At 35.8% G+C, this 25,124-nt stretch overlaps 1 protein-coding gene across 11 annotated transcripts in view; it reads left to right on the top strand.

Annotated features, from left to right (window-relative positions):
• The window catches only part of TCF4 (transcription factor 4), a 652,106-nt gene that overhangs the window by 600,887 nt on the left and 26,095 nt on the right, over nt 1–25,124 (top strand). For all 11 annotated transcript variants that reach the window (XM_053701135.1, XM_053701132.1, XM_053701130.1 and 8 more), the window contains 4 exons: nt 6,315–6,382; nt 9,430–9,508; nt 19,893–19,969; nt 20,535–20,738. In XM_053701135.1, coding sequence (XP_053557110.1) covers nt 6,315–6,382; nt 9,430–9,508; nt 19,893–19,969; nt 20,535–20,738 — 428 coding nt within the window. The remainder of the gene's footprint in view (nt 1–6,314; nt 6,383–9,429; nt 9,509–19,892; nt 19,970–20,534; nt 20,739–25,124) is intronic.

Here is a 25,124-nt window from a genome sequence, read left to right as displayed (position 1 = left end):
ATAAAGGGTGTCTTTGGTCCCTTGTGTACAGTTGTAATCTGCTGATCTTTTGCTGCGTGTATTTTGTGGTGTGCAGGGCCGACGCACTTACTTATGTTGTCAAGATGGCGGCTCCTCTGCGTTCCTGCAGCAGCTCTACGAATCTTCCTCCAGCCGCAAGTGTCTCCACTGTTTCCCTTATCCACTGTGTGACTCTCCGCTTCCAGGCTTTTGTTTTATAATGTATGCTACCACTTCTCCAGGCTCCGTGTACCCAGCTCTTCTTACGGGTGGTGGTTACGGTCCGGATTGACTTCCTCCAGGCTACTTATGTCCTGCTAGCCCTTCTCCTATTTTGGGTGGCCTCTAGTCTCACCAGCCCTCCTTCAGTGTCTCCGGCTCGGCCGAGCCTCCTCTTTTCACCTTGGTCAGCGTTGGGAGATCGTGTCTTGTAACAGTTTGCGGCTTTAGGCCTCAGGATCAGCCCCAGGCAGAATCTTCTTGGCGGGTAGTCCGCAATCTGACTCTTCCGCTCCTCACAGGATACTGCCTAGTACATATCACATTTACAAACAGCCCTAGCTATTTTGGTATGCCAAAAAAAAACATTTTAATCATAGTTTTTTGAATATGTTATGGCAGGAGCTCAGCACAGGCACGTCTTCTCTTCTTGAGAGTTGGCTCCGCCCCCTAAATGGTATATTTTAATGTGCAACTACATATATATATAAAATTTCAAAACCCCTTACAATTGTGTCTAAATTGTATCTCATGCGTATGTAATAAATGATGGTAGAGATTACCCCAATAGTATGAACACCTGTGATTATTAATTACATAGTCAAGCTGTTTACAAATAAGATATTTGATTGAGTTTTCCTGGATTTATTGATTCCATTTTCACCTAGCCTGTTGTACAAAATAAAGTTATTGACGTCAGATGTTGAAAATATTTTACAGTTAGTCTTGTGGAATGTCTGTTGTTTGCCTGTGTCTGGTGTAATTGTCAGCAGATCACATACTGTTTGTGGTGCGCTTTTGTCTTTCAAGCTGAGGTTTTACAAATACATGCATACTTCCAGTGGTCCTTGTCATTACTGAGAAGCTGATAGGGGGTCAAGGAAACCACTATCGTTCTTTATTTTCAACTTGCCATTGAATGGTTTTAGTCTCTAAAAATACTGCTGAGAATTTTATTAGGATCCAGTTTTCAATCATTATAGACAAGTACTTGGTGCTTTTTAAATAGGATAGAAAAGCAATAGGAGATCAGTATACATTAAATTATGCTTTATTTATTTAGTTTTCACTTAGTTACACTAAGCCTGAAAATGGCAGCATTTCTGGGGTAACCTAGCCCCACACCTAACACTGTCCCTAACGTAACCACAATCTTGAAACACTCTTGTTTTGGGACATTTAAAGGACCATTACTTTTCAAAATTTAATTTGGCCCCCCCCCTCCCCCACCTCTGTATCATATGACAGCCATCAGCCAATCGCAGACTTGTAAACATATACTTCAGAACCCTTGCACATGCTCAGTAGGAACTGGATAAAAAGTGTGCAATTTGATAACAGAAATAAATTGGGAAGCCTCTTAAAACTACACGCGCTATCTGAATCATGAAAGTTTAATTTAGACTTTAGTGTGTCTTTAGGAGGGGCAAGATATTGTTCCACATGTGATCTTGTCAGTTTTGACTGAGGTTTTGTAGTTGCTGATTTTCCAAATGTAACAGTAAAGCTGGATGCCGTTTCCTTATTGGTGAGCACGAGCTGTTAACCAGGGGGTTGGAATGCTTTCATATCCACCATTAAAACGACATAAGGTTACATAAAATATAAACTGCTTTATATCACTGAAGCATTATTTATTTTTTGACTAACAGCTTCCCTGCCCTGTTTTAAGGGGTTTTATACCCTTAAAATGTCTACAAGTAGTGTGGCTAGTGAGCTCCATGTTTAACTCCAAAGTCCAGATCAGCCAATCAGAATCACACCCCACTATTAATTCTATTTATAGGTAGAAATATAGGTAGAAATTAGGTTTAGATTTATATTAAACCTCACTTTACAGGGATATGTCTTCTCTGCATTCTCTTTTATGTCAGTTCAGAAGAAAAGTTCAAAAGCAGTCATTATCTGCCAATGTTCAACAAATTTGGACAAAAATTATCCGTTTTTGGAAATGGTAATGTAGTTATACAATGATCTATCTATGTGTTTACCCCTGCAAAGTCAGTTCCAAAGTAGCAATTCACTACTGGGACCTTGCTGAACACATCTGGTGACCCAATGACAAGATCCAACTAGCTTCCAGTAGTAAATTGTCGCTCTGGAGATATCCCTTTGGCTATAACTATGTGTTTAACCACTGTGTATGGGTTCTTAATCTTATTGCACTATCATATCCTTTTAAACTTTTAATGGACTTTTTTGAAGTAATTTCTGTCAAGTATTTTTGAATGTCAACTTAAGTGCCTGTAGTACCATACATAGTTCATTATATTCTTCCTGGTCAGCCATCTTTCCTCGGGTTTCTGGCTGACTGCCACCAGCATCAAAGCAGCTTTTATATCTATTGCAGCTGATTTTCTACCCCATGATTTCCAGTTTGCAAGTCACTTAGTAATGCCAACCATGCTGCAAAATAATTTAGTCTGTTTTGAGTTATTCCACCACATGGTTTACATTAATATTTTGAATCCACAAACAATTATATTTATAAATGTGCATTTTTGTTCAAGCATTTATTCCTTAGAAGTTTAAACACAGCAAGTGTCTCATGGGTCTATAACATATTAAAAGCCCGTCCAGCACTTAACGGATTTACATTTAAGAATTTGCAAATATTATACATAATCTCTCTTATATCCAAGGTGGTAAGTTTTGTTCTACACGCATTATCAGTGTTTATAAGCATATCACTAATATACATAAAGGATAGATACAGGAATCACAACAATAATAATATAACAATGGATTTGTTCATTTATGAGAAATAGAACCTTTGAAGGAAGGTATCCATAACAACCGATGACTTTAACTCTTTGTCTGCCAAAGAGGCATATGCAATGCTTTGCAGCTTTTTATTCTCTGGAGAGGAACAGTTTATGTATAATTTATTTTATAGTACATTAGTACATCACTTCCTACATTTTCGGTCATATATCAATTTATTAAGTTATCCTTTTCTTGAAGATTACAATATAGGGTAGTGAGACTGAAAAGTTGTTACCAATGTTTGTCATTGGTCTTTGTTAAGTTCTGGTTTAAAGGGATGTCTATTTCATTGATGTAATAAAAAAAGCACCAAGCAGTGGGTTGCACTTAATATAAATCATTGCAATATGTATTATTCATCATTTTAAAAATATTTTACCATTTATTTTTAACTTAATTTGTATAGTGCTTGTCACAGTCCCACATGAGGGCTGGGGTCTCTACAGGAAGGCATATATAGTTTTATATCATAAACCTAGAGTAACACAAATTTGTTTAGTGTTCAGTGAATGCTGGAGCCAGTCTTTTGCCCATGCTCAGAAAAGGCAGAATGTAACTTATGTTGTCATCATATCCCTTATCTAGCTGTGGGCAGTGGCTACACTGAGAATTTCTACGTTATCGTTTTGCAAGCTTTTGTTTTTTTTTACACAGTCTGTTTCTTTTTTTATTTTTTATTTTTTTATGTTTACTTTAATCTAACACACACACATATTTATAGTAGTGAAGAAAAGGGATGCACTCGCCAGGATTTTCAAAGTTACCATTTAATGTAACATTTTGGGATGTTACCCACTTCGTCAGACAATACAAAATAACAATGTTCACCTATATATATACAGGTGAAACTCGAAAAATTAGAATATCGTGCAAAAGTTCATTTATTTCACTAATGCAACTTAAAAGGTGAATCTAATATATGAGATAGACTCATTACATGCAAAGCAAGATAGTTCAAGCCATTATTTGTCATAATTGCGAGGATTATGGCTTACAGCTCATGAAAACCCCAAATCCACAATCTCAGAAAATTAGAATATTACATGCAATCAATAAAACAAGGATTGCACATACCTGTATAACAATATCGGACCTCTGAAAAGTATAAGCATGCATACTGTATGTACTCAGTACTTGGTTTGGGCCCCTTTTGCAGCAATTACTGCCTCAATGCAGCGTGGCATGGAAGTTATCAGCCTGTGGCACTGCTGAGGTGTTATGGAAGACCAGGATGCTTCAATAGCGGCCTTCAGCTCTTCTGCATTGTTCGGTCTCATGTCTCTCATCTTTCTCTTGGCAATGCCCCATAGATTCTCTATGGGGTTCAGGTCAGGCGAGTTTGCTGGCCAATCAAGCATAGTTATCCCACGGTCATTGAACCAGGTTTGGTGCTTTTGGCAGTGTGGGCAGGTGCCAATTCCTGCTGGAAAATGAAGTCAGCATCCTCCTAGAGCTCGTCTGCGGAAGGAAGCATGAAGTGCTCCAAAATCTCCTGGTAGACGGCTGCGTTGACCCTGGACTTAATGAAGCACAGTGGACCAACAGCAGCAGATGACATGGCTCCCCAAATCAACACAGACTGTGGAAACTTCACACTGGACTTCAAGCATCTTGCAGTGTGTGCCTCTCCATTCTTCCTATATACTCTGGGTCCTTGGTTTCAAATGAGATGCAAAATTTGCTCTCACCAGAAGAAAGGACTTTGGACCACTGAGCAACAGACCAGGTCTGTTTTTCTATAGCCCAGGTAAGACGCTTCTGACATTGTTTGTTGTTTAGGAGTGGCTTGACAAGAGAAATACGACATTTGAAGCCCATGTCCAGGATCCGTCTGTGTGTGGTGGCTCTTGTGAAAGTCCCCAACACTTTTGAATGGCCTTTTCCTGACAATCCTCTCCAGGCTGCGGACATCCCTGCTGCTTGTGCACCTTTTTCTTCCATACTTTTCCCTTCCACATAACTTTTTATTAATAATGTGCTTTGATACAGCACTTTGGGAACATCTAACTTATTTAGCAATTACCTTTTGAGGCTTTCCCTCCTTATGGAGGGTGTCAATGATGGTTTTCTGCACAACTGTCAGGTCAGCAGTCTTTCCCATGATTGTGATTCCTACTGAACCAGACTGAGAGACCAGTTAAAGGCTCAGGAACCCTTTTGCAGGTGTTATGGCTTAATTAGCTGATTAGAGTGGGACACTTTGAGCCTAGAATATTGCACCTTTTCACAATATTCTAATTTTCTGAGATTATGAATTTGGGGTTTTCATGAGCTGTAAGTCATAATCATCACAATTATGACAAATCACGGCTTGAACTATCTTGCTTTGCATGTAATGAGTCTATCTCATATATTAGTTTCACCTTTTAAGTTGCATTAGTGAAATAAATGAATTTTGCACGATATTCTAACTTTTCCAGTTTCACCTGTGTGTGTGTGTGTGTATGTATATATATATATATATATATATATATATATATATATTCATTAATATATTTTTTTACTAAAGGAAAACGGTTTCATATCCCTTTAATAAATGTTTGCCTTATGGTACATACATTTTTTGCTTTATCCACATTTTCCTTTACAAAAAGAAACCTTACTTAATCTTATATGGTTTCAGATACATTCCTAAATCTACCAAAAAATCGAAGTAGGTCCCCTTTGTAGTATTTGACTTCTTACTGCCCATTTATGAACGTCTCATAAGTAGATACTTTCTTTTCTACATAGTTGTTTTTATTATGTATCAATTTATAATCGGCATTATCATGTCTGATATTTTTAGGTAGAACACTCTACTATTTGTGATTTATTACATAATAATAATAATTTCGTCTGCACAACCATGTGTCAAGTATTTGTTGTGGCTTTAACAACTTGTTACAAATAAATGTATGTGTTTGCAAGTCCTATTTGTATACCACGCAAAAGAAGAAGGTTTGCTGCAAGAAATGTAAATAAGCAGATGAATTAATGTGCTCTCAGGACCAGAGCTCAGATTAACATTACATTTATGTTAAACTTCACGTTTTTAAATAACATCTTACAATATTGGTTGCTCCTGATCTGAAATCTGGAAGCATCCAATTGTCAAATAAAGCAGTATTAGATATAAATAAATAACTAGCAGAGTTTACATTTTGTCTATAAAAATGTAACATGAATATATTTGACATCTACCTTGGCAAACAAATTAATGCTAATTAAAGATTAATGCAATATAATTAGCATTAAAATGCAATTAAATTACGAGTAAGTGGACCAGGAATAGAAACCTGAAAGATGCCTCTGTGCTAGTTTTAACATTACGACTTTTGTTTTTGCAGCGAGCAGAGGAAGCGGGGGTGCAGGGAGTTCGCAGACCGGCGATGCACTTGGGAAAGCACTTGCATCTGTAAGGAAATAATGATTTTATGATAAATGTTTAATTTTTGCACAATCTGGACATTTTTATATAATCATGAAGATCTGTACAATGGAAACTCCACATACAAAAAAAATTAAATAATTAACGCCATCTTCTTTAAAAATAAATGTATTATTTAAAGGGATATTAAACAGTGTGAGATTTTAATATCAATGTTTGTGTGTAGTTAAAAAAACTTTGCAATATACTTTCATTACTTGCTTTTCCACTTTTCCTGTAATTATAAATTCCACTGAGTTTTTATAAAGTAAGGGGTGCCACCATGTTTAGAATAAGAGAGGATAAAAAGCAGTGGTTGGATAAAGCCTGCCCTGCAAGGGCTCTGTAGCACCATTCACGGCTTTGTCCATGGAGCCCTTAAAGGGACACTGAACCCAAATTTTTTCTTCCGTGATTCAGATTGAGCATGCAATTTTAAGCAACTTTCTAATTTACTCCTATTATCAATTTTTCTTAGTTCTCTTGCTATCTTTATTTGAAATAGAAGGCATCTAAGCTATTTGTTTGGTTCAGACCCTGGAAAGCACATGTTCATTGGTGGATGAATTTATCCACCAATCAGCAAGAACAACCCAGGTTGTGCACCAAAAATGGGCCGGCATCTAAACTTACATTCTTGCATTTTAAATAAAGATACCAAGAGAATGAAGAAAATTTGATAATAGGAGTAAATTAGAAAGTTGGTTAAAATTTCATGCCCTATCTGAATCACGAAAGAAAAAAATTGGGTTCAGTGTTCCTTTAAATTTCTATTTTGCACTCAGTGTCCCTGTGAACTTAAATTTTCCCCATATCTTTCTCTCTTGCTGAGGATATTTAGAGACAGATATAAAACATGCAGTATAAGAGACTACAAATAAGGCTGTGTGGAACATTGGTTTGTTAAAGTAATTATCTAACATGATTTCCACACAGCCTTTCTTTCACAGTCTTTTTATTACCTGTTTTATTTCTATTTCTTATTGTCTTCAGCAGAGTTAAATAAGGGGAAAATCTTAAGTCTAAACATGGCGGCGGCCATTAATTTATAGAAACTAAAGTACTTTATAAAAACGAAACCTTTACACTTATATCATCAATATTTAAACAACTAATATAATTGTAAAAAATACACCTGCATACTATTCTCAGGTTAATATTTTTGCTTTGAATAACTCATTATGTCTATCATGTATTTGCTTTTTAGTGTCTGTTTAACAAACCAGGAACATGGCATTTGACTTGTATCTCACTCTAACACTATCATACATATATCTGTAAGTCATTCTCTTAAAACAATTGTGCTCAAGATTGACAATCAGTCAGTTTGATGTGAGGACAATTCCAAGTAATTCTCAGGTCATGAAGATCTGTTCCTTGTATTTAGACAGGCTACCGCTACAATGCTCTACACCAGTGTTTTTCAACCAGTGTGCCGTGAGAGATCCTCAGGTGTGCCACGGCAGACTGACAACAGTGTGACATTTTTTAAACTTTGCTTGTTTTTTACTCCCAGTGCAGGGGTAGTTTGTAGGGGGCATGGCATAACAGCACAATACATACAGTATGTGTGTGTTTGTGTGTATGTATATATATATATATATGCTGTATTAGGCTACAATGTGTGATTTTTTTTTAAATTTTGGGATGGTGGTGTGCCACAGGATTTTTTAATGTAAAAAAGTGTGCCACGGCAAAAAAAAGGTTAAAAATCACTGCTCTACACTACAGCTCCCATTCACCAGTATTGGAAGAAATAGAGTGAGATGAGTCAATCACATTCCCAGTAGTCTACTACTAGTTGCTGAACAGTGTTAATTATTTAAACTATAGAATGTAGACTATTCATACATTTTACAGCTTCCCTAATGAGAAACAGAAGACTGATGAGACTTCAACACACTATCAAAAGTCAAAGAGTTGATACTAAACGGGCAGTCTACCTTGCATGCTGAACAGAACCAATTTTTGGAACTGTTCAAACATCATTTAGGAATTATTATTCATGCAATACAATTTGCATCAATAAGAATGTCTATATTGTTTAATAAATCTTTACTAGAAATGGGCAAGTCAAGGTTTGGCGAGTTAGAAATTCTACTGATTCCTAATTTAATGAATTTGGGAGTAAGTGGTAATTTGTTATAAGCAGTAATATTTAAACTATGCTCATTTTAGAAATGTGTGTCCATTTAAAGGGACACTGAACCCACATTTTTTCTTTCGTGATTCAGATAGAGCATGCAATTTTAACCAACTTTCTAATTTACTCCTATTGTCAGATTTTCTTCATTCTCTTGGTATCTTTATTTGAAATGCAAGAATGTAAGTTTAGATCCCAGACCATTTTTGGTAAACAACCTGGGTTGTTCTTGCTGATTGGTGGATAAATTCATCCACCAATAAAAAAGTGCTGTCCAGAGGTCTGAAAAAAAAAAAAGCTTAGATGCCTTCTTTTTCAAATATAGATAGCAAGAGAATGAAGAAAAAATTATAATAGGAGCAAATTACAAAGTTGCTTAAAATTGCATGCTCTATCTGAATCACAAAAGAAAAAAATTGGGTTCAGTGGCCCTTTAATGACCTAGCCCTTCTACACACAGTAGTGTATAGTCAATAGTCTTAAAATGACATGCTCTATCTTATAGTAATTTTTTTGACTACTATGGCCCTTTAATTCCTTCCCGTTTTTTGTTGTTGTTTTTTTTTCATTTAATGAGCAGATTTCTACAAATATATTAACACTTCATGTGTAACTGCTATATTTTATCACAAAAAAATCTTATCTCCTGCCCACTAGGGAAGTTGCTGTAATCTCACTGGTGATGACAACAAATAGCAGTAGTATGGCAAAAAAGAAAAAAGAAAAACAAAAGAACAACACATTTTATAAAAACAAACAAACAGTAAAAGCAAACAAATCTAATATTTACCTCAGATTGGCTATGCATGAATTTAAACTAATGCTGATGTTGCGCTTTAAATTTGAGGTTTTAAACCCAAGTAAATTGAATTTGTTTTCTTTTTCATTTAAGATTTATTCTCCAGATCACACCAACAACAGTTTCTCATCAAACCCTTCAACTCCTGTTGGTTCCCCACCTTCTCTATCAGGTAACATGTTCACTATAAGAAAAAACAACAACTTGTGTTTGTGTGTGTCTGTATATTTGCTTCACCACATACAATCTGTGCACTGGCTGTTTAAACGTGGAACAAAAAATGTGACTAGACAAGAGTTTGGCACATATGCTCTGATGAACATTTTGAGAAGACAGAAATATTGAACATATGTATTATTGAAACACTTCAGTTAGGTGTTGTGTCTCCATTTACTATTGTAACACTAATCAAGCAGACTTCTAGTGGAGCGATAATTTATTGTGCACCCGTAAACAGGCAAATTCATTCGTTTACGGGCGCGCGATAAAAAAACAGCCATTTTCAAGTGGCTGGTTATTACTACCGCGAGCTTGCGGTTGCAATTAGTGCTCAGAAAAAATTAGATCTCCGGTTCATTTTCTAAAAATGCCCCAAATGCCCCCAAAATAAAGTATATTTTAGTTTTTTTATTTTAAAAAAGTATCTTTTTTTGTCTGAATGTTGTTATAATGCAGATTTGTAATCCTCACTGTTGTTTCTTATGTTTTTATTTATAGACAAGTGTGTGCGTGTGTGTACAGTGAAGTATTTAGTTAGCATGCTGCCCTAGGCATTGGGAAGTTTTCTGCCTCCACTTCCCCCAACAATTTTAGCTAATTGTTTTCTCATGTAGGAATCGTGCACCTCCACTAGGCAATTAGAGATTGTTAATTTGTAATAAAATTAATAAATACTATTTTGGGGAGCATAGAATTGGAAGGGCATCATGTCACAATACTACCCCCAAATAATGACTGACCTTGTCATTGGTTAATAGGTCTACATCCTGTTTGTGTTGCATGACTGTGGCTAGGAGTCATAATCAAGAGACAGGTATGCCGGCGCTTATAAGTTGTCTCTGATGGGAACAGGTGCACATGAACATTAACGCCAAAACAAAAAAGAATTAAATAAAGTATCTTGCTTTAGCATTTGACCATCTTGAGAGAAGGTTACCTAGTGTTTCTAGTATTAACTGCTTGGCTGCCAGACGGGGGTGCAACATAGTAAGTCAGTTTGTGTCAGCCAAGATTTGATCTTTGCTCATTCTCATTTGTTTGTCTTGAATAAGCTTGACTTATGGCCTTTTCATTCTGTATCTAAAGAGAACAGAACTTTGCTGATGATGGAAAACGTGTGAGAAACATAAACCTCAAGTTCACCTGCATTTTTTTTGTTCAGAGAAGAATGTCCTAATAGTTTAGAGATAGGCTGTTGTTTTAGATGAAATCAGAAATGTGAAATATTAATATTTTCATGTCGAGTTAGCTCACTTGAGAATATGTGATCGGGTTTGCCCATGAGTAGGTTTTTTTTCCACTTTTTTTGCTTTATTGACTTCTATGGGGCATATGTTAACGCATGCGTGATATCCTTACTTCATCTTTTTGTGCAAGTGAAAAATATGAGTGCTACCCCACGAGCGCAAAAAGCTTACATCTAGAGGAACAATCTGGAACGTTAAATACCGCTCCCTCTAGTTTTATTCTTCATGCTAAAAACTACATTAGTTTTCCTTCTTAATATGAGGGGAGTCCACGGCATCATTCCTTACTGTTTAGAAATACTGAACCTGGCCACAAGGAGGATGCAAAGACACCCCAGCCAAAGGCTTAAATACTCCCCCTACTTCCCTCATATCCCAGTCATCCTTTGCCTTTCGTCACAGGAAGTTGGCAGAGCAGGGTCAGAAGATTCGGAGTAGTTCCTTATGAAGGGTATCTACCCTTAGATTTGGGACTGGAGTTTTAAGTAGTCTTGTCAGCCTCTCAGTGAGAGCTTTGACAAAAGTTAGGTTCTGGAGATGCAGGGAGAGTCTTTCTGCGTACCCATCCAGACTCGTTTTAACAGCTCCTAAGCAATCGGTGTTGACGAGTTTCACTGTCTGCTTCCATTACTCAAGTCCATGTCAGGAGCGATGCTACAAGACTCTCACACTTGAGAGGCTGTGTTTCTGTTCCACGGCATAGATTCCGGTAAAATCGTTTCATTTTTTACACATATGATAACCTAAGAATACATGGTCACAATGTGGCTTCTTTTATCTGTATGGAATCAAGGGTTAATATCTCCTGGGGGGGATTATTGAACAGTGGGGATTAATCACATACATTTATTTGATTATGCTGTGACATGTGTGAGATGTTTTTTTGGGCTCAGGCAGATGTTGGAACGTACAAGTTTTTACTTTAGTTTTTTGAGCTGCGCAGCTTGAAAGGCTTGGTGTGCTTTTTTTGCTCTTATAACAGGGGCGGTCCTGCATTGCGCACCATGTGACCGGGTGTGGTCACACTTTATTTCTCTCTTTCCTGACCATGCTGGTTACTGGAGAAGAATCGGTTTCTCTGTTTTGCCTGGGTCATAGGAGGTGGTGAGTGCCCCAGCTATTGGGGGTATAAAGGTGCCGTTTTTTCTTATTAATCAATAGTCTGCTTTGTAAGTGCAATCTATGAAGGATTCTGATGTGTTAGAGGGTACTCCCTCTTTACCTACGTCTAATACCTGTCTATATTGTGAGGAGGCCGCAGTATACCCGCCCACTCATCTATGTTCCACATGCTTTGATAAAGTAATCATGTCAAAGAAGGTTAATATATTTGATGCCACTGAGCCATCCACCTCTGAGGAGTCTCCGTCCCGTGAGGTGCGCAACATACAGTCATCTCCTAATACACATGCAGCTTCCCGTAGCACTCCTAATCCTCCATCTGCAGGGGCCTTTAACTGCCAGACTTTACTGCGCAGTTAAAAATGGTGGTGTCTGCAGCCTTTAGTGCTTTACCTCGCCCTGCTAAGCGCAAGCGAAAGGTCAAATATTGCTATCCTTCCCAGGGGTCATCAACTAGTTTGTTGGATTTATCTGATACAATATAAATCTCATATGTGGTTCGAGCTTTGAAGTTTTATCTTCAAGCTACTAAGGATTTTAGACAAACTTCTTCCTTGTTTGTTATCTACTCTGGGAAGCGTAAGGGTCTGAAGGCTTCTTCGACTTCCTTATCTTTTTGGTTGAGGAGTGTTATACGCTTAGCTTATGAGTCAGCGGGACTTAGACCTCCTAACGGCTCATTCCACTAGAGCGGTGGCTTCCTCTTGGGCCTTTAAGAACAAGGCCTCTATAGATCAGATTTGTAAGGCGGCTACCTGGTCCTTCTTACATACTTTTTGTAAATTTTACAATTTTGACATTTTTACTTCGGCTGAAGCACCTTTTGGGAGAAAGGTTTTGAGAAAGGCTGTGGTGCCCTCAGATTAGGGTCCACCTCTCTTTTACATAGAAACATAGAAACATAGAAACATAGATATTGACGGCAGATAAGAGCCATAGGCCCAGCAAGTCTGCCCCACCTTACCTAACAGTATAAACTTATCTAGTTCGTAGGATAGCCCTATGCTTGTCCCATGCATTTTTAAAGTCCCCCACAGTGTTTGTTGCTACTACCTCTTGAGGAAGTTTATTCCATAAATCAATCACTCTTTCTGTAAAGAAGTGCTTCCTCAAATTACTCCTGAATCTACTACCCTTTAGCTTGAGCTCATGACCCCTTGTTCTTGAATTTTCCATTTTATGTAAAATACCCACAGCCTCAGTTTTACTAAACCCTTTAATGTACTTGAAAGTTGCTATCATATCACCTCTTTCCCTTCTCTCCTCTAAGCTATACATATTTAGGTCATTGAGCCTATCCTGGTAAGTTTTATTTTTTAGACCATGTACCATTTTGGTAGCCCTCCTTTGCACAGATTCAAGTTTGTTAATATCCTTCTGAAGATATGGCCTCCAGAACTGCACACAATACTCAAGATGAGGCCTAACTAATGATCTATAAAGTGGCATAAGAACCTTACTATTTCTGCTGCAAATACCTCTACCAATACATCCAAGCATTCTGCTAGCCTTACTCGCTGCCTTACTACATTGTTTACTAAGTTTTAAATCATCTGAAATAATAATTCCCAAGTCCTGTTCCTCGTCTGTAACAGTCAGTAAAGTGTCATTGAGTCTGTAATTAACATTTGGATTTTTCTTCCCTAAATGCATTATTTTACACTTTGCTGTGTTAAACTTTAGATCCCAGTCGTTTGTCCAATCCTCCAATTGTTGTATATCACTTTTCATTTTGTCTACCCCCCCTGGAACATCCACTCTGTTGCAAATTTTTGTATCATCTGCAAAGAGACATACTTTCCCCTGTAGCCCTTTGCTGATATCGCAGATAAATATGTTAAACAAAACAGGCCCCAGAACTGACCCCTGAGGAACACCACTAGTAACAGCCCCCTCTGCTGAATGAACTCCATTTACTAAGACACTTTGTTTTCTGTCCTTAAGCCAGCATTCCACCCAGTTCACAATTTTTGAATCTAGACCAAGGAGATATAGTTTGTGAATAAGTTTATTGTGTGGGACGGTGTCAAATGCTTTGCTGAAATCTAGATATGCTACATCAACTGCTCCTCCCTTGTCTAATACTTTTGTTACATAATCAAAGAAGTCAATTAGATTAGTCTGACATGATCTCCCTGAAGTAAAACCATGCTGATTTTGGTCCTCTAAATTGTTTGTCTTTATGTAAGTCATAATTCTTTCCTTTAAGAGGCTTTCCATTAATTTCCCTACTACTGAAGTTAAACTAACTGGCCTGTAGTTGCCAGATTCTTCTCTACTGCCCTTTTTATGAAGAGGTATTACATTTGCTATTCTCCATTCATCTGGGACAGCTCCTGTTAATAGTGACTGATTAAACAGATCAGTTAATGGGACAGTTAGCACTGAACGAAGTTCTTTTAAAACCCTTGGATGAATATTATCAGGACCCACTGCCTTTGTAACATTTATTTTTGATAATGCTAACAAAACCTCATCCTCTGTAAAAAGATTACTGTTAAGCTTGTTTCTATTTTGCATAGCATCCCTTAATGTAGACATTGTATCTTCACAATCTTTAGTGAAAACAGAACAGAAGTAATCATTGAGACAGTCTGCAATCTGCTTATCTCCTTCTATTATTCTACCATCAACTGATTTCAATTTTACTATTCCTACCTTATTTTTTCTTCTTTCACTGATATATCTAAAGAATGTTTTGTCCCCATGTTTTACTGACTGTGCTATCTTCTCTTCTGCATCAGCTTTAACCTTCCTAATTAACTGCTTAGTCTTTTTTTGTTGGAGTCTCCATATTTTCATATCATCATCTGCTTGTGTGTGTCTGTAATTTTTATAAGCTATCTTTTTTGTCTTTACAGCATGTGCTACTTCTTTGGAAAACCAAATTGGTTTCCGCTTTCTTTTACTTTTACAGACATGTCTAATACAGTGTGCGGTTGCATCTAAAATGGCACCTTTCACAAATTCCCACTGTTCTTGAACCCCTGTAATAAGATTTTTCCCCTTTAAATAGTTTTTTAGGTATTCTCCCATTAATGAAAAATCTGCCGTCCTAAAGTCTAAAACTTTTGTTTTAGTCTGGGTGTACAGTTCCTGAACATGAATACTAAACCAAACAGATTGATGATCACTGGATCCTAAGTTCTCACCTACAGACACATCTGAAACTGTATCACTGTTTGTAAGTATTAGATCTAATATAGCTTCCTTACGAGTTGGTTCCTTGACTAATTGTTCAAGTGATTCCCCTAGCAGAGATTCAAGAATATACCTGCTTCTAGCCGATCTAGCAGAAGGAATCTTCCAGTCTATATCTGGCAAATTAAAGTCCCCCAGTACTATAACCTTACCCTTCATGGTCATTTTGGTTATTTCATCTAATAACAGATTGTCCAGTTTTTCATCCTGCAATGGAGGCCTATATACAACCCCTATTCTAAAAACATTTTTATCTCCAATTTCCAAAGTCACCCAAATACTTTCCACCTCATCATTTGTTCCTACAATTTCAGTAACCTTTATATTTTCATTTACATACAAAGCAACTCCTCCACCTTTCTTTCCTACTCTGTTCTTTTTAAATAACCTGTATCCAGGTATGACTATGTCCCAGTCATGCAAATCATTGTACCATGTTTCTGTTATAGCTACTAAATCCAAGTTGTCCCTAGTCATTATTGAAATGAGTTCAGGTAATTTATTTCCTAAGCTGCGAGCATTTGTGCTCATGGCACGAAGAATTTTTCTACTAGAATTTCTAGAATTGTTACTTGGACTAACAGTTTTGGCATGCTGTGGGGGGCAGGTGGATATATTAATGCTACCCCCCTTTATTAGTTTAAATGATTTCTAATAAAGTATTTGAACTCCTCTCCCAGATACTCTGTTCCTTTAGCATCCAAATGCAAGCCATCTCTCCTAAATAACCTAGTATCTTTCCAAACAGAGCTATAATGGCCAATAAAACCAAATCCTCGTTCCCTGCACCACTTATCTAACCAAGAATTAAATGTTGTTATCCGCTCCATCTTTCCTGCTTCCTGGTCATACACAGGTAAAATAGCAGAAAATGATAGAGTTGATGCCACAGTCTCTAAATGATTACCTAGGTCACAAAACTCTTTCTGAACAGCAGCAACATGATTACTAGCCAGATCATTTGTTCCTAAATGAACAATCACATCCAACTCACTTCCCTTTCCTGCTGCCTTAACAATTCTCAAAATACGATTCCTATCCCTGTGAGCAGTAGCTCCTGGAAGACATCTAACCTCCCTTGTTTCTCCTTTACTTTCACCTAAATACACATTCCTCAAAATAGAGTCACCCACTAACAGTCTTTTTCTCAAAAACACATCTGCAGTTCTTTCCTGTGTTATGTTACCTGGAGAATCAGGTGCCAATAGATTTAAATTACCTGTTACAGCTTCAGAGGGCTCAGAAACAGCAATCTCCTCATCACAAGTGTATTCGGCAAGAGCAGCATAGGAGTTTTGCAATGGCAGAGGTTGTGGGCAATGCTTCTGGTCTACTGTTCTAATTCTTCCAGAGCCTACAGTGATCCATCTGCCTCTCCTTGCTGATCTCTGGGGTAGAGGGGCTTCTTTCTGAGGCAGCTTTGTAGAGGTAACAGGTATGTTACTTACCTTAGCTTGAAGTTTAGCTAATTCCTCCCTTAACAGGGAAAACTGCTTACAAACAGGACAGCCCCTAAATCTCCAAAAAGTAGAACGATTAAAAAGTGCAAAACACCCATTGCACTGTATCTGAGACATTTTAAACTATGCAACACTTTAACAATAAGAAAAATATAAGTATTATTTTCTACTGAATAAGCCTGAATAACCCTGAATAACTCCTGAAATAACTCAAATATCCTTATGTATTTAATCCTTTTGTAGTTTGATCTCTTTGCTAAGAAGCAGAGCTAAACAGATCTCTTTAAATACCCTCAGAAAGATAGGGTGGGGTCCCTCCTAATTGCTCACCTATGCAAACAATCTAATTGTTATCTAATTGCAATACTAAAAACCAGAATACAAAAGAATGTAAATTAACTCAAACCGTTAACTATTCAATTTCTGTAGTGAAACTAATTCACAGTTCAGGTCTACCACCTTTAACTATTCAATTTCTGTAGTGAAACTAATTCACAGTTCAGGTCTACCACCTATAAAAAAACAAAATATAAAGTTAATAGAAATACAAAATATATTATCTGAAAGTACAAACTATTCAAGTAACAACAATTTAAAAGAGAAATGTTATATACCTTTCTGAAATAACTCAAATATCCTTATGTATTTAATCCTTTTGTAGTTTGATCTCTTTGCTAAGAAGCAGAGCTAAATGTTTAGCAGAGCTAAACAGATCTCTTTAAATACCCTCAGAAAGATAGGGTGGGGTCCCTCCTAATTGCTCACCTATGCAAACAATCTAATTGTTATCTAATTGCAATACTAAAAACCAGAATACAAAAGAATGTAAATTAACTCAAACCTTTAACTATTCAATTTCTGTAGTGAAACTAATTCACAGTTCAGGTCTACCACCTTTAACTATTCAATTTCTGTAGTGAAACTAATTCACAGTTCAGGTCTACCACCTATAAAAAAACAAAATATAAAGTTAATAGAAATACAAAATATATTATCTGAAAGTACAAACTATTCAAGTAACAACAATTTAAAAGAGAAATGTTATATACCTTTCTGAAATAACTCAAATATCCTTATGTATTTAATCCTTTTGTAGTTTGATCTCTTTGCTAAGAAGTGTCCTCTAGAGCTTGGGTATAGTTTTCCCAACAGTAAGGAATGATGCCTTGGACTCTCCTCATATTAAGAAGGACAATGTAAATTATGCTTACTTGATATTTTCATTTCCTTCTGTATGAGGAGAGTCCACGGCCCCCGCCCGTATACTCCAATGGGCAGACCAAAATTAGGTTTCACCTTTTATACCCTGATATTTCTCCTACTGTTCCTTGTTCCCTTGGCAGAATGACTGGGAAGTAGGGGGATTATTTAAGCCTTTGGCTATGGTGTCTTTGCCTCCTCCTGGTGGCCAGGTTCAGTATTTCCCAACAGTAAGGAATGATGCCGTGGACTCTCCTCATACAAAAGGAAATTAAATTATCAGGTAAGCATAATTTATGTTTTTTAGAGGGAACAAATTACTTGAAGAACAAAATGATTGTGAAAGTAAACATAGGCTATGTCCATCTTGGAACTGCCAGAAGTAATTGTAATTGCGTGTTATACAATTATTTTGAGAATCAGGTTTTAACATTCTATCTTAAGTATTTTTTATATAATCAAAACTGCAATCAGTGAATGTTCATGGACTCATCAAATTATAACTGATTCATAAAGGCATATTTAACTGAACACTGCTTTTGAAATCTAAGACTAGCAAATGTGTTGTATCTGCTGAAAGTCATAATACTATTATTAGCATCTTTAATTTGTAAAGCGCTATTCTATTCTGTTACGCTGGATAGAAAAGCAAGGGATACAGAATGCATGACGCTCCTACCAAGTAATATAATAGAAGTACAGTAAGAATTAGCAGAGACTTAATGGGATATGAAACCCAAAAATGTTCTTTTGTGATTCAGACAGAGCATGCAATTTGTAAAAGTTTCCAATTTACTTCTATTATCAAATTTGCTTCATTCCCATGGTATTCTTTGTTGAAGAAATACTTAGGTAGGCGCCTGAAGCACTACATGTCAGGAAATAGCGCTGCAATCTAGTGCTCTTGCAAATGGAAAACATTCCTGTAAAATTGCTGCCCTATAGCACTCCAGAAATGGTCCGGCTTCTAAGCATATATCCCTGCTTTTCAACAAAAGATACAAAGAGGACGAAGAAAATACCATAATAGAAGTAAATTAGAAAGTTGTGTACAATTGCAGGCTCTATCTGAACCATGAATGAAAAAAATGTGGGTTTTATGTCCCTTTAACAATATAGATTAATACAGGAGGAAAAGGGAACTTGTTCCGAAGAGTTTACAGTTTTGTTGCAAAAGGGATGCAGCATATCTGTAAAAAGATGATTAGCAAATATCACATGAACAGCTCTATCTTAAAAAGGAAGATATTTTATCACATTTTTTGACTCACCAAAGTAAGTGCTATTCTCTTTACGGTCATCAGTGCTCAGATTATGGGATTTCACAATAACCCCACAAGATTTCTTAGTAAAATTTCTTAAACTGAGGCGGCAAATAAAGTGACTGTGCTTGCTCATGCAAGATGTATGCTCCCAGAATAAGCATCCTGATTGGACACTTCAAGTCCCTACTGACATTGGAGGAGGAGGAAGAGGGACAGATACCTTTAGTTCCATTGGGGGATCGTTAAGCTCTGCTACCTTCTTTCTAAATTAGTGTTTTTTTGCTTTTTTTATCTTCTTGCTTCCAATAGTATCTCATGCTATAGAATTAAAAAAAAATCACATATAAATATATTGAAGTTTAAAAGCCTACGATTTACAGGAAAATAATCAGCATACCCTCAAAAAGAAGTGCTTATTTCCAATTTCAGCCCATAGTGGATATGGTGATGTAATGTAACAAGCATGATAAATGCATTTTTTTTTATTTTGGAACAGCACACTATTGTAAAACAGAAACTTGGAACACTGAAATCCCTTGTTAGTGCTGCTGCATTTTTTGGATATTGAGATGTTTGCTCACATTGGAGTCTCTCTTAGGTATTACCTGCCGAGTCAATGAAATCCTGTGATAGAAAACAGCCTGAAGGAACATTGTGGCCTGCATCCCTCTGTTTTGCTATGAAAATACTTTTTTTTTTCCCTTAAGTATGTTTTTGGAAAGTCTCCATATGTCTAGTCTGCTTGAAAAATTTGCATGTATACTAAACAACTGAAAAGTTTTAACTAAGAGAATGCTTATACAACTCTGTTGATAATTAACTTTTTTTTCTCTTTAAATTAGCAAGCACAGCTGTTTGGTCAAGAAATGGAGGACAGACTTCCTCGTCTCCTAACTATGAAGGCCCTTTACATTCCCTGGTAGGTTACTCCTGCCTATTGATGCTAAAGTGCATGGGCAAGTGAGCACCTTTAGGATTACCTGGTCATTTAAACAGCTTCATAATTAACATTTTAATTTATAAAACATATATAAAAGTCATAAACTCTCAGGTGCACTACATTTTGCAGAATAGTTCTGCATCTTGACCTCTTCCCACAGTCCTGCTGTTGTCTTTTCATGGTCCCGCCTTGCCTCTATTATGATATAGGGTTTGCAGTGGTTAAGCCATAGTCTGTATGTTTGAGCATGCCTTCATCAATGCAAAATGTGAAACAGTGATCACATTAGTAACATATTATAGCGGATTTCTTGTATTTAATTCATTTCTGTGTAAGCTACTCCACTTTTTTTGTGTGGTGTACTCAACACCATCTCCTTTAGCAATGGCCCCAGCCAACTAATGACATCTTTGTTGGGTAGCCTAACTTAAAACTCAACATCCTTATAATTCCCAGAATATGTTTTTTGTTTTCATGCCGTAGAAGGTACTGTATTGGGAAATAGTAATACATCAGTCTTCTTATCATACTCAATTTCTTTCAGCAAAGTCGAATTGAGGACAGATTGGAAAGACTAGATGATGCAATTCATGTTTTACGGAACCATGCTGTAGGGCCTTCAACAGCAATGCCGGGCAACCACAGTGATATGCACGGATTAATAGGACCATCTCACAACGGAGCCATGGGAGGCCTTGGGTCAGGATATGGAACTGGCCTTTTATCAGCAAACAGACATTCTCTAATGGTAAGTAAATTACTTTTTTCTCTTTACCTTGCTATATATATTTGGACTTAATGTCTCTTATAAAACACAAAGACATTCATATTCAGTTATAACTCTTAACTTGAATTCTCTTTCAAAGTGATTGGAATGTGTACAGAAGGTATCCCTCAGTCCAACATCTAACTGTAGTGTTGGATCCACAGCAATAGGTTTTGTCATTAAAAGAAGATATAGTGTGTGAGCTATGTTCTGAAGTTAAAATAGAATATACAATGTAATAGATATCTACAGCTTGAATTGAAGGGACGTAATACGTATTCTTCAGGTAGTGCCTTAACTATTATATACAGACTTATAGGACAAAAATTGTTTTAAAAAAAACAAAACAGCAAAACAAAGGTTTTATATGTTTAGTTTTCAACTGTTATAGTACAGCTTGTATAAGACACTTCAAAAGAGTTAATGTTGTTTCTATTATAATAATGCCAAATAAAAAGAGCAGAAAATAGTGAATTGTAATTATGTGGACAAGTAGAACAAGGATAGTTGATAAACTAAAGCAGACATCAAAAATCTAATTCTTTTTTTTTTAAATAATTTTTTGCTTTGTACTTTAAGTTGAAAATCATGATAGCCTTTGGGAGTTAAATATTACTTAAAAAGTAATTATATTAAAAAAAACATAATTTTTGTTATGTTTTTTTTATTAATAATTTAGGGTATTTGTTAGTAAATAATAAAAAAAAAAGATCAGAACAAATTATACTTTTTTGGCCGCTAATTATAAATTAAAACATACTCTGTCTCAACGTATGCATAACACTGTTAACAATCTTGTTACATTAAAGTTTGCTCCACCACCCCTCCGAAGAATTCCTTTATATATTCTAAACTCGTGTCACACTGTTTTGCTAGAGACAAAGAAAGTTAAATGTTACACATGTGCTATTTTTTTCTGCAAATGTTTCTTTCATTTGCTTTAGAAATTACTTTGTGCACCTGTACATTTCTTATTTATTTTGTTTACAAGAGATAAATGTCTCCATGCAAGCTGAAAGCATAAGAATGGGACACAAAATCAGATAGATTAAATAGTTCAACTCCCTGTGATCAAGAATGTGCCGTCGACAGTAATGCTGTTCATAAAAAGTCAATAAGAGCTCAGAAAATCTCTTCTCATTTTCTTGTCTTTCAATTTGTTTTCAGCGTGACAGTTACTATGTCCAAAAATAGCACTTCTCGCTATCCAGAAATGTGGCTTATAAAAGCAAAATAATTTTGGATTAAAAAAAAAAAAACTGTTAGAATTTTTTATTTTGAAAAGAAAATAGAAGAACAAAGGAGTTATTTCTCAAGCACATTTGATTTTAAGGTTAGCCTTTGACCATTTGATACATTCCACATTCAGAAGGAAAAAAGAAAATGGAAAATAATAAAAAAAAACGAAAAAAAAAAACATAAAGGATATGGTAATTCTTTCCACATTTTAGACTTCAGTTCTTGAAACAGGCTTTAAGATTTTAACCAGCTGCAGTAAATAAAATATCAGTGGGAGGTATAGTCCGGAAACTAATTCCAAATATGTTGGTTGGAGTATCTTTTTGTCAGTTTATAACTTTCATTAATTTCAGATGAGGAATATTCTGCAATGATTTGAAATCAATCTTAATCTGGGTCCCTTGGTGAATGGAAATTTATTTTTTCTTATGAAATCCTCTGTGTATTCCAGGGCAAATTTATATGTGCATCTTAGTATGGATATGCAGTCATAATTTACCTTTTTGAATACCATTTCTGTTGTCACATATGAACATTGGCTTATTAACATTTGTAAAATACTTTTAAACCGAATGAAAACCCGTTAATGGTGTAAAAAAGATGCATATTGTTTTGTAATATCAGGTAGCACAAACATATCTGCATAATTCCCAACCCCCTTCTACCTTTTAACATTTAGTGACAATTATTAAATAAAATAGTCCCCAACCTATTTGTCACCTAAATGTGTGTCCTTCTGAAGTGCCTTGTTATGGAAGTAATTCTTCTGTGTACAATAACTGAGGAAAATTACAAACATTACAATAAACTACTGTTGTATTAATAGTGTTCACAATCATTCTCTTGGGATATTGCATCAAAACTCAAATTTAAAGGAAAACCTTGTAATAGTATGTTCCAATTTATGTCTTTTTGATGTGCTATTGAAAAAAGTCTCCTCCAAACTATCAACATCTCACAACATTATATAACATTTTCTTGAACTATTTGCTTTTAAAAATTATTTGCTTTTTGTGGCTGCTTGCCGGGAACTTTTCCACAAATAATTTATGATAATTTCGTCCAAGTGAAATGAAGTCATGGAATATCCTGTCCTGTAAAAAGCTATGTCATAGCTGATGAGGTAATTTAGTAATATCATTTATACCATAAACAAAGAATACTCTTTTCCTTCCATGTCAATTAAGTTCTTTCTAATTGAAAGCATTGAGGAAAATGAAGTCAATAAGTCGGTTTACATGAGCATTTAAGACATTCAGTGGATAAGTATGATTTGAAGTCATTAGATATGTCCATGATTATTACTTAACAAAAATAAGCAATTTCCTAAGACGATTAAGCGCTGGTGTTTTCCAGGTTATACTGAAAAAGAATGTTCTATTCATTTTTTTTTAATGAATCCTTCACTTAAGCAAAAAGTAAGTTGGAGTTAATGAAGAATTGTTGTCTCTCTGTAACTTCCCCTAGGCTACTCTGATTTTTGTCGCCCCCCTCCACCCCCTAGCCTTGATTGGAAACAGCTGGCTTTTGTTTAAAAAGCTGTTTTGTGAAAATGTCTGAATCTTGAGAAGCGGAGCTGAGGTCATCGTTAAAGCAGGTGCTGGAATGCAGCACAGGCTGATTTGACCATGTACCATTTAAAGAATAATTCTATCACCAAACATTATGATATGTAAGAGGTATTTGTGTGTATCCATCTATTTAGTCAATAGGAGCAATCACAAACTACCCCTCAACATTAAATTACAAGAATGTTACTTTATTTTTCTTCTGCTTTCGTATGAATGAAACTTAATTTTATGGCTTTGGGTGCTAAAATTTATTTGGATTCTGACACTTTATACTCCCTTCTGAAAATGCAGAGAAGCTGCTTGGCTCGGCTGAAGAAGAGTTGGAAGTTGTAATTAATTCAACACAAGGAAGTGGGTTCAGAGCCTATTGAGTAATCGCCTCTGAGATTTGCTATCCGGGACACGTGTATAGAAAAAGACGCGTCTTTGCATTGTTGTGTTAATGAAAGACGTACCTGTGGGAGGAAACCTTAAAAAAAGGACTTCTATATTTTTTTTTAGCACTGACAATTATTGGCAGCCTATAATCTGGTGGGAATAAACGAAAAAATATGTTATTTTGCTGCCCTGGAAGAAAATTTGTTATGGAAGCTGGCCCTTAACATCACATCAATAACGTGTATTGCCAAAGAAAACTTCCTTTGCAAAGTCTCCTGTGTGTTTCAAACTGAAAAATGTAAAAATCATAGATTAGCAGAGTTCACATTCATTAAATAAGACAGAGAGTGTATAGAGAAAATACATGGAACGCTGCCATGCAACATATTTGTGATACTGTACACAATGTATTTTTTATTTCACGTTTTTGACGTGCTCTTAAAACGTGGCATGTTGGGTTTTTTTTTTGTTTGTTTTTTAAATTAATGCATAAACTGAATTTTTTTCCCCCAAAAGCTTTGTTTTTAATGCCCAATGCTTCAAATTTAAAAAGCTGCTTAGTGGAATTTTTTTTTTTCTTAATGTTGAACTTTGCTTTTTTTCTGATTTAAAGCTACTTTTAATGTTATATTTTTATTAAATCCATTCTTATTGCTTTTGATCTTATTTATAGCGGAGCCACTTGACATATGGAAACTGTTATTCTATAGAATGGAGATGAAAGACTTCATTGCATAGGGAATCATTTAGACAAATAACACGCTTCTACGGTTAGACACCAGTTGTGATGCTTTTTCCATATTTCACTTTTTTTATCAGATCTTTTCCAAAATCTGCTTTTATACAGAATCTGAAAAATATTGAGAAGTAAAACAAAGTGTTGTTTATTTGCATGTACGAGGACAGCACAATAATTTAAATTTAAAAAAACTAACCCTTTAATGATAGTCTGATAACCTTTTTGTAGTAATATAACCCTTTGCTGCCAAACAACCTTACAGTATGATGATAATGATTATTCTTATTATTATCAATGTATTTATTTACTTAGAAAGTACCACCACCAAATTGTATAGCATAGAAAATATTTATTACTATGCAAAAGAGGTTAACATTGTTTATAGACTCCTCATATTAAATGTTATCTGGGAACAAGAAAAGTAAATAAATAAAATAAATG

This window comes from Bombina bombina, chromosome 2, assembly GCF_027579735.1.
Source record: "Bombina bombina isolate aBomBom1 chromosome 2, aBomBom1.pri, whole genome shotgun sequence".
In the NCBI taxonomy this organism is placed as follows: domain Eukaryota; kingdom Metazoa; phylum Chordata; class Amphibia; order Anura; family Bombinatoridae; genus Bombina; species Bombina bombina.
This window is presented reverse-complemented; position numbering and strand designations above follow the sequence as displayed.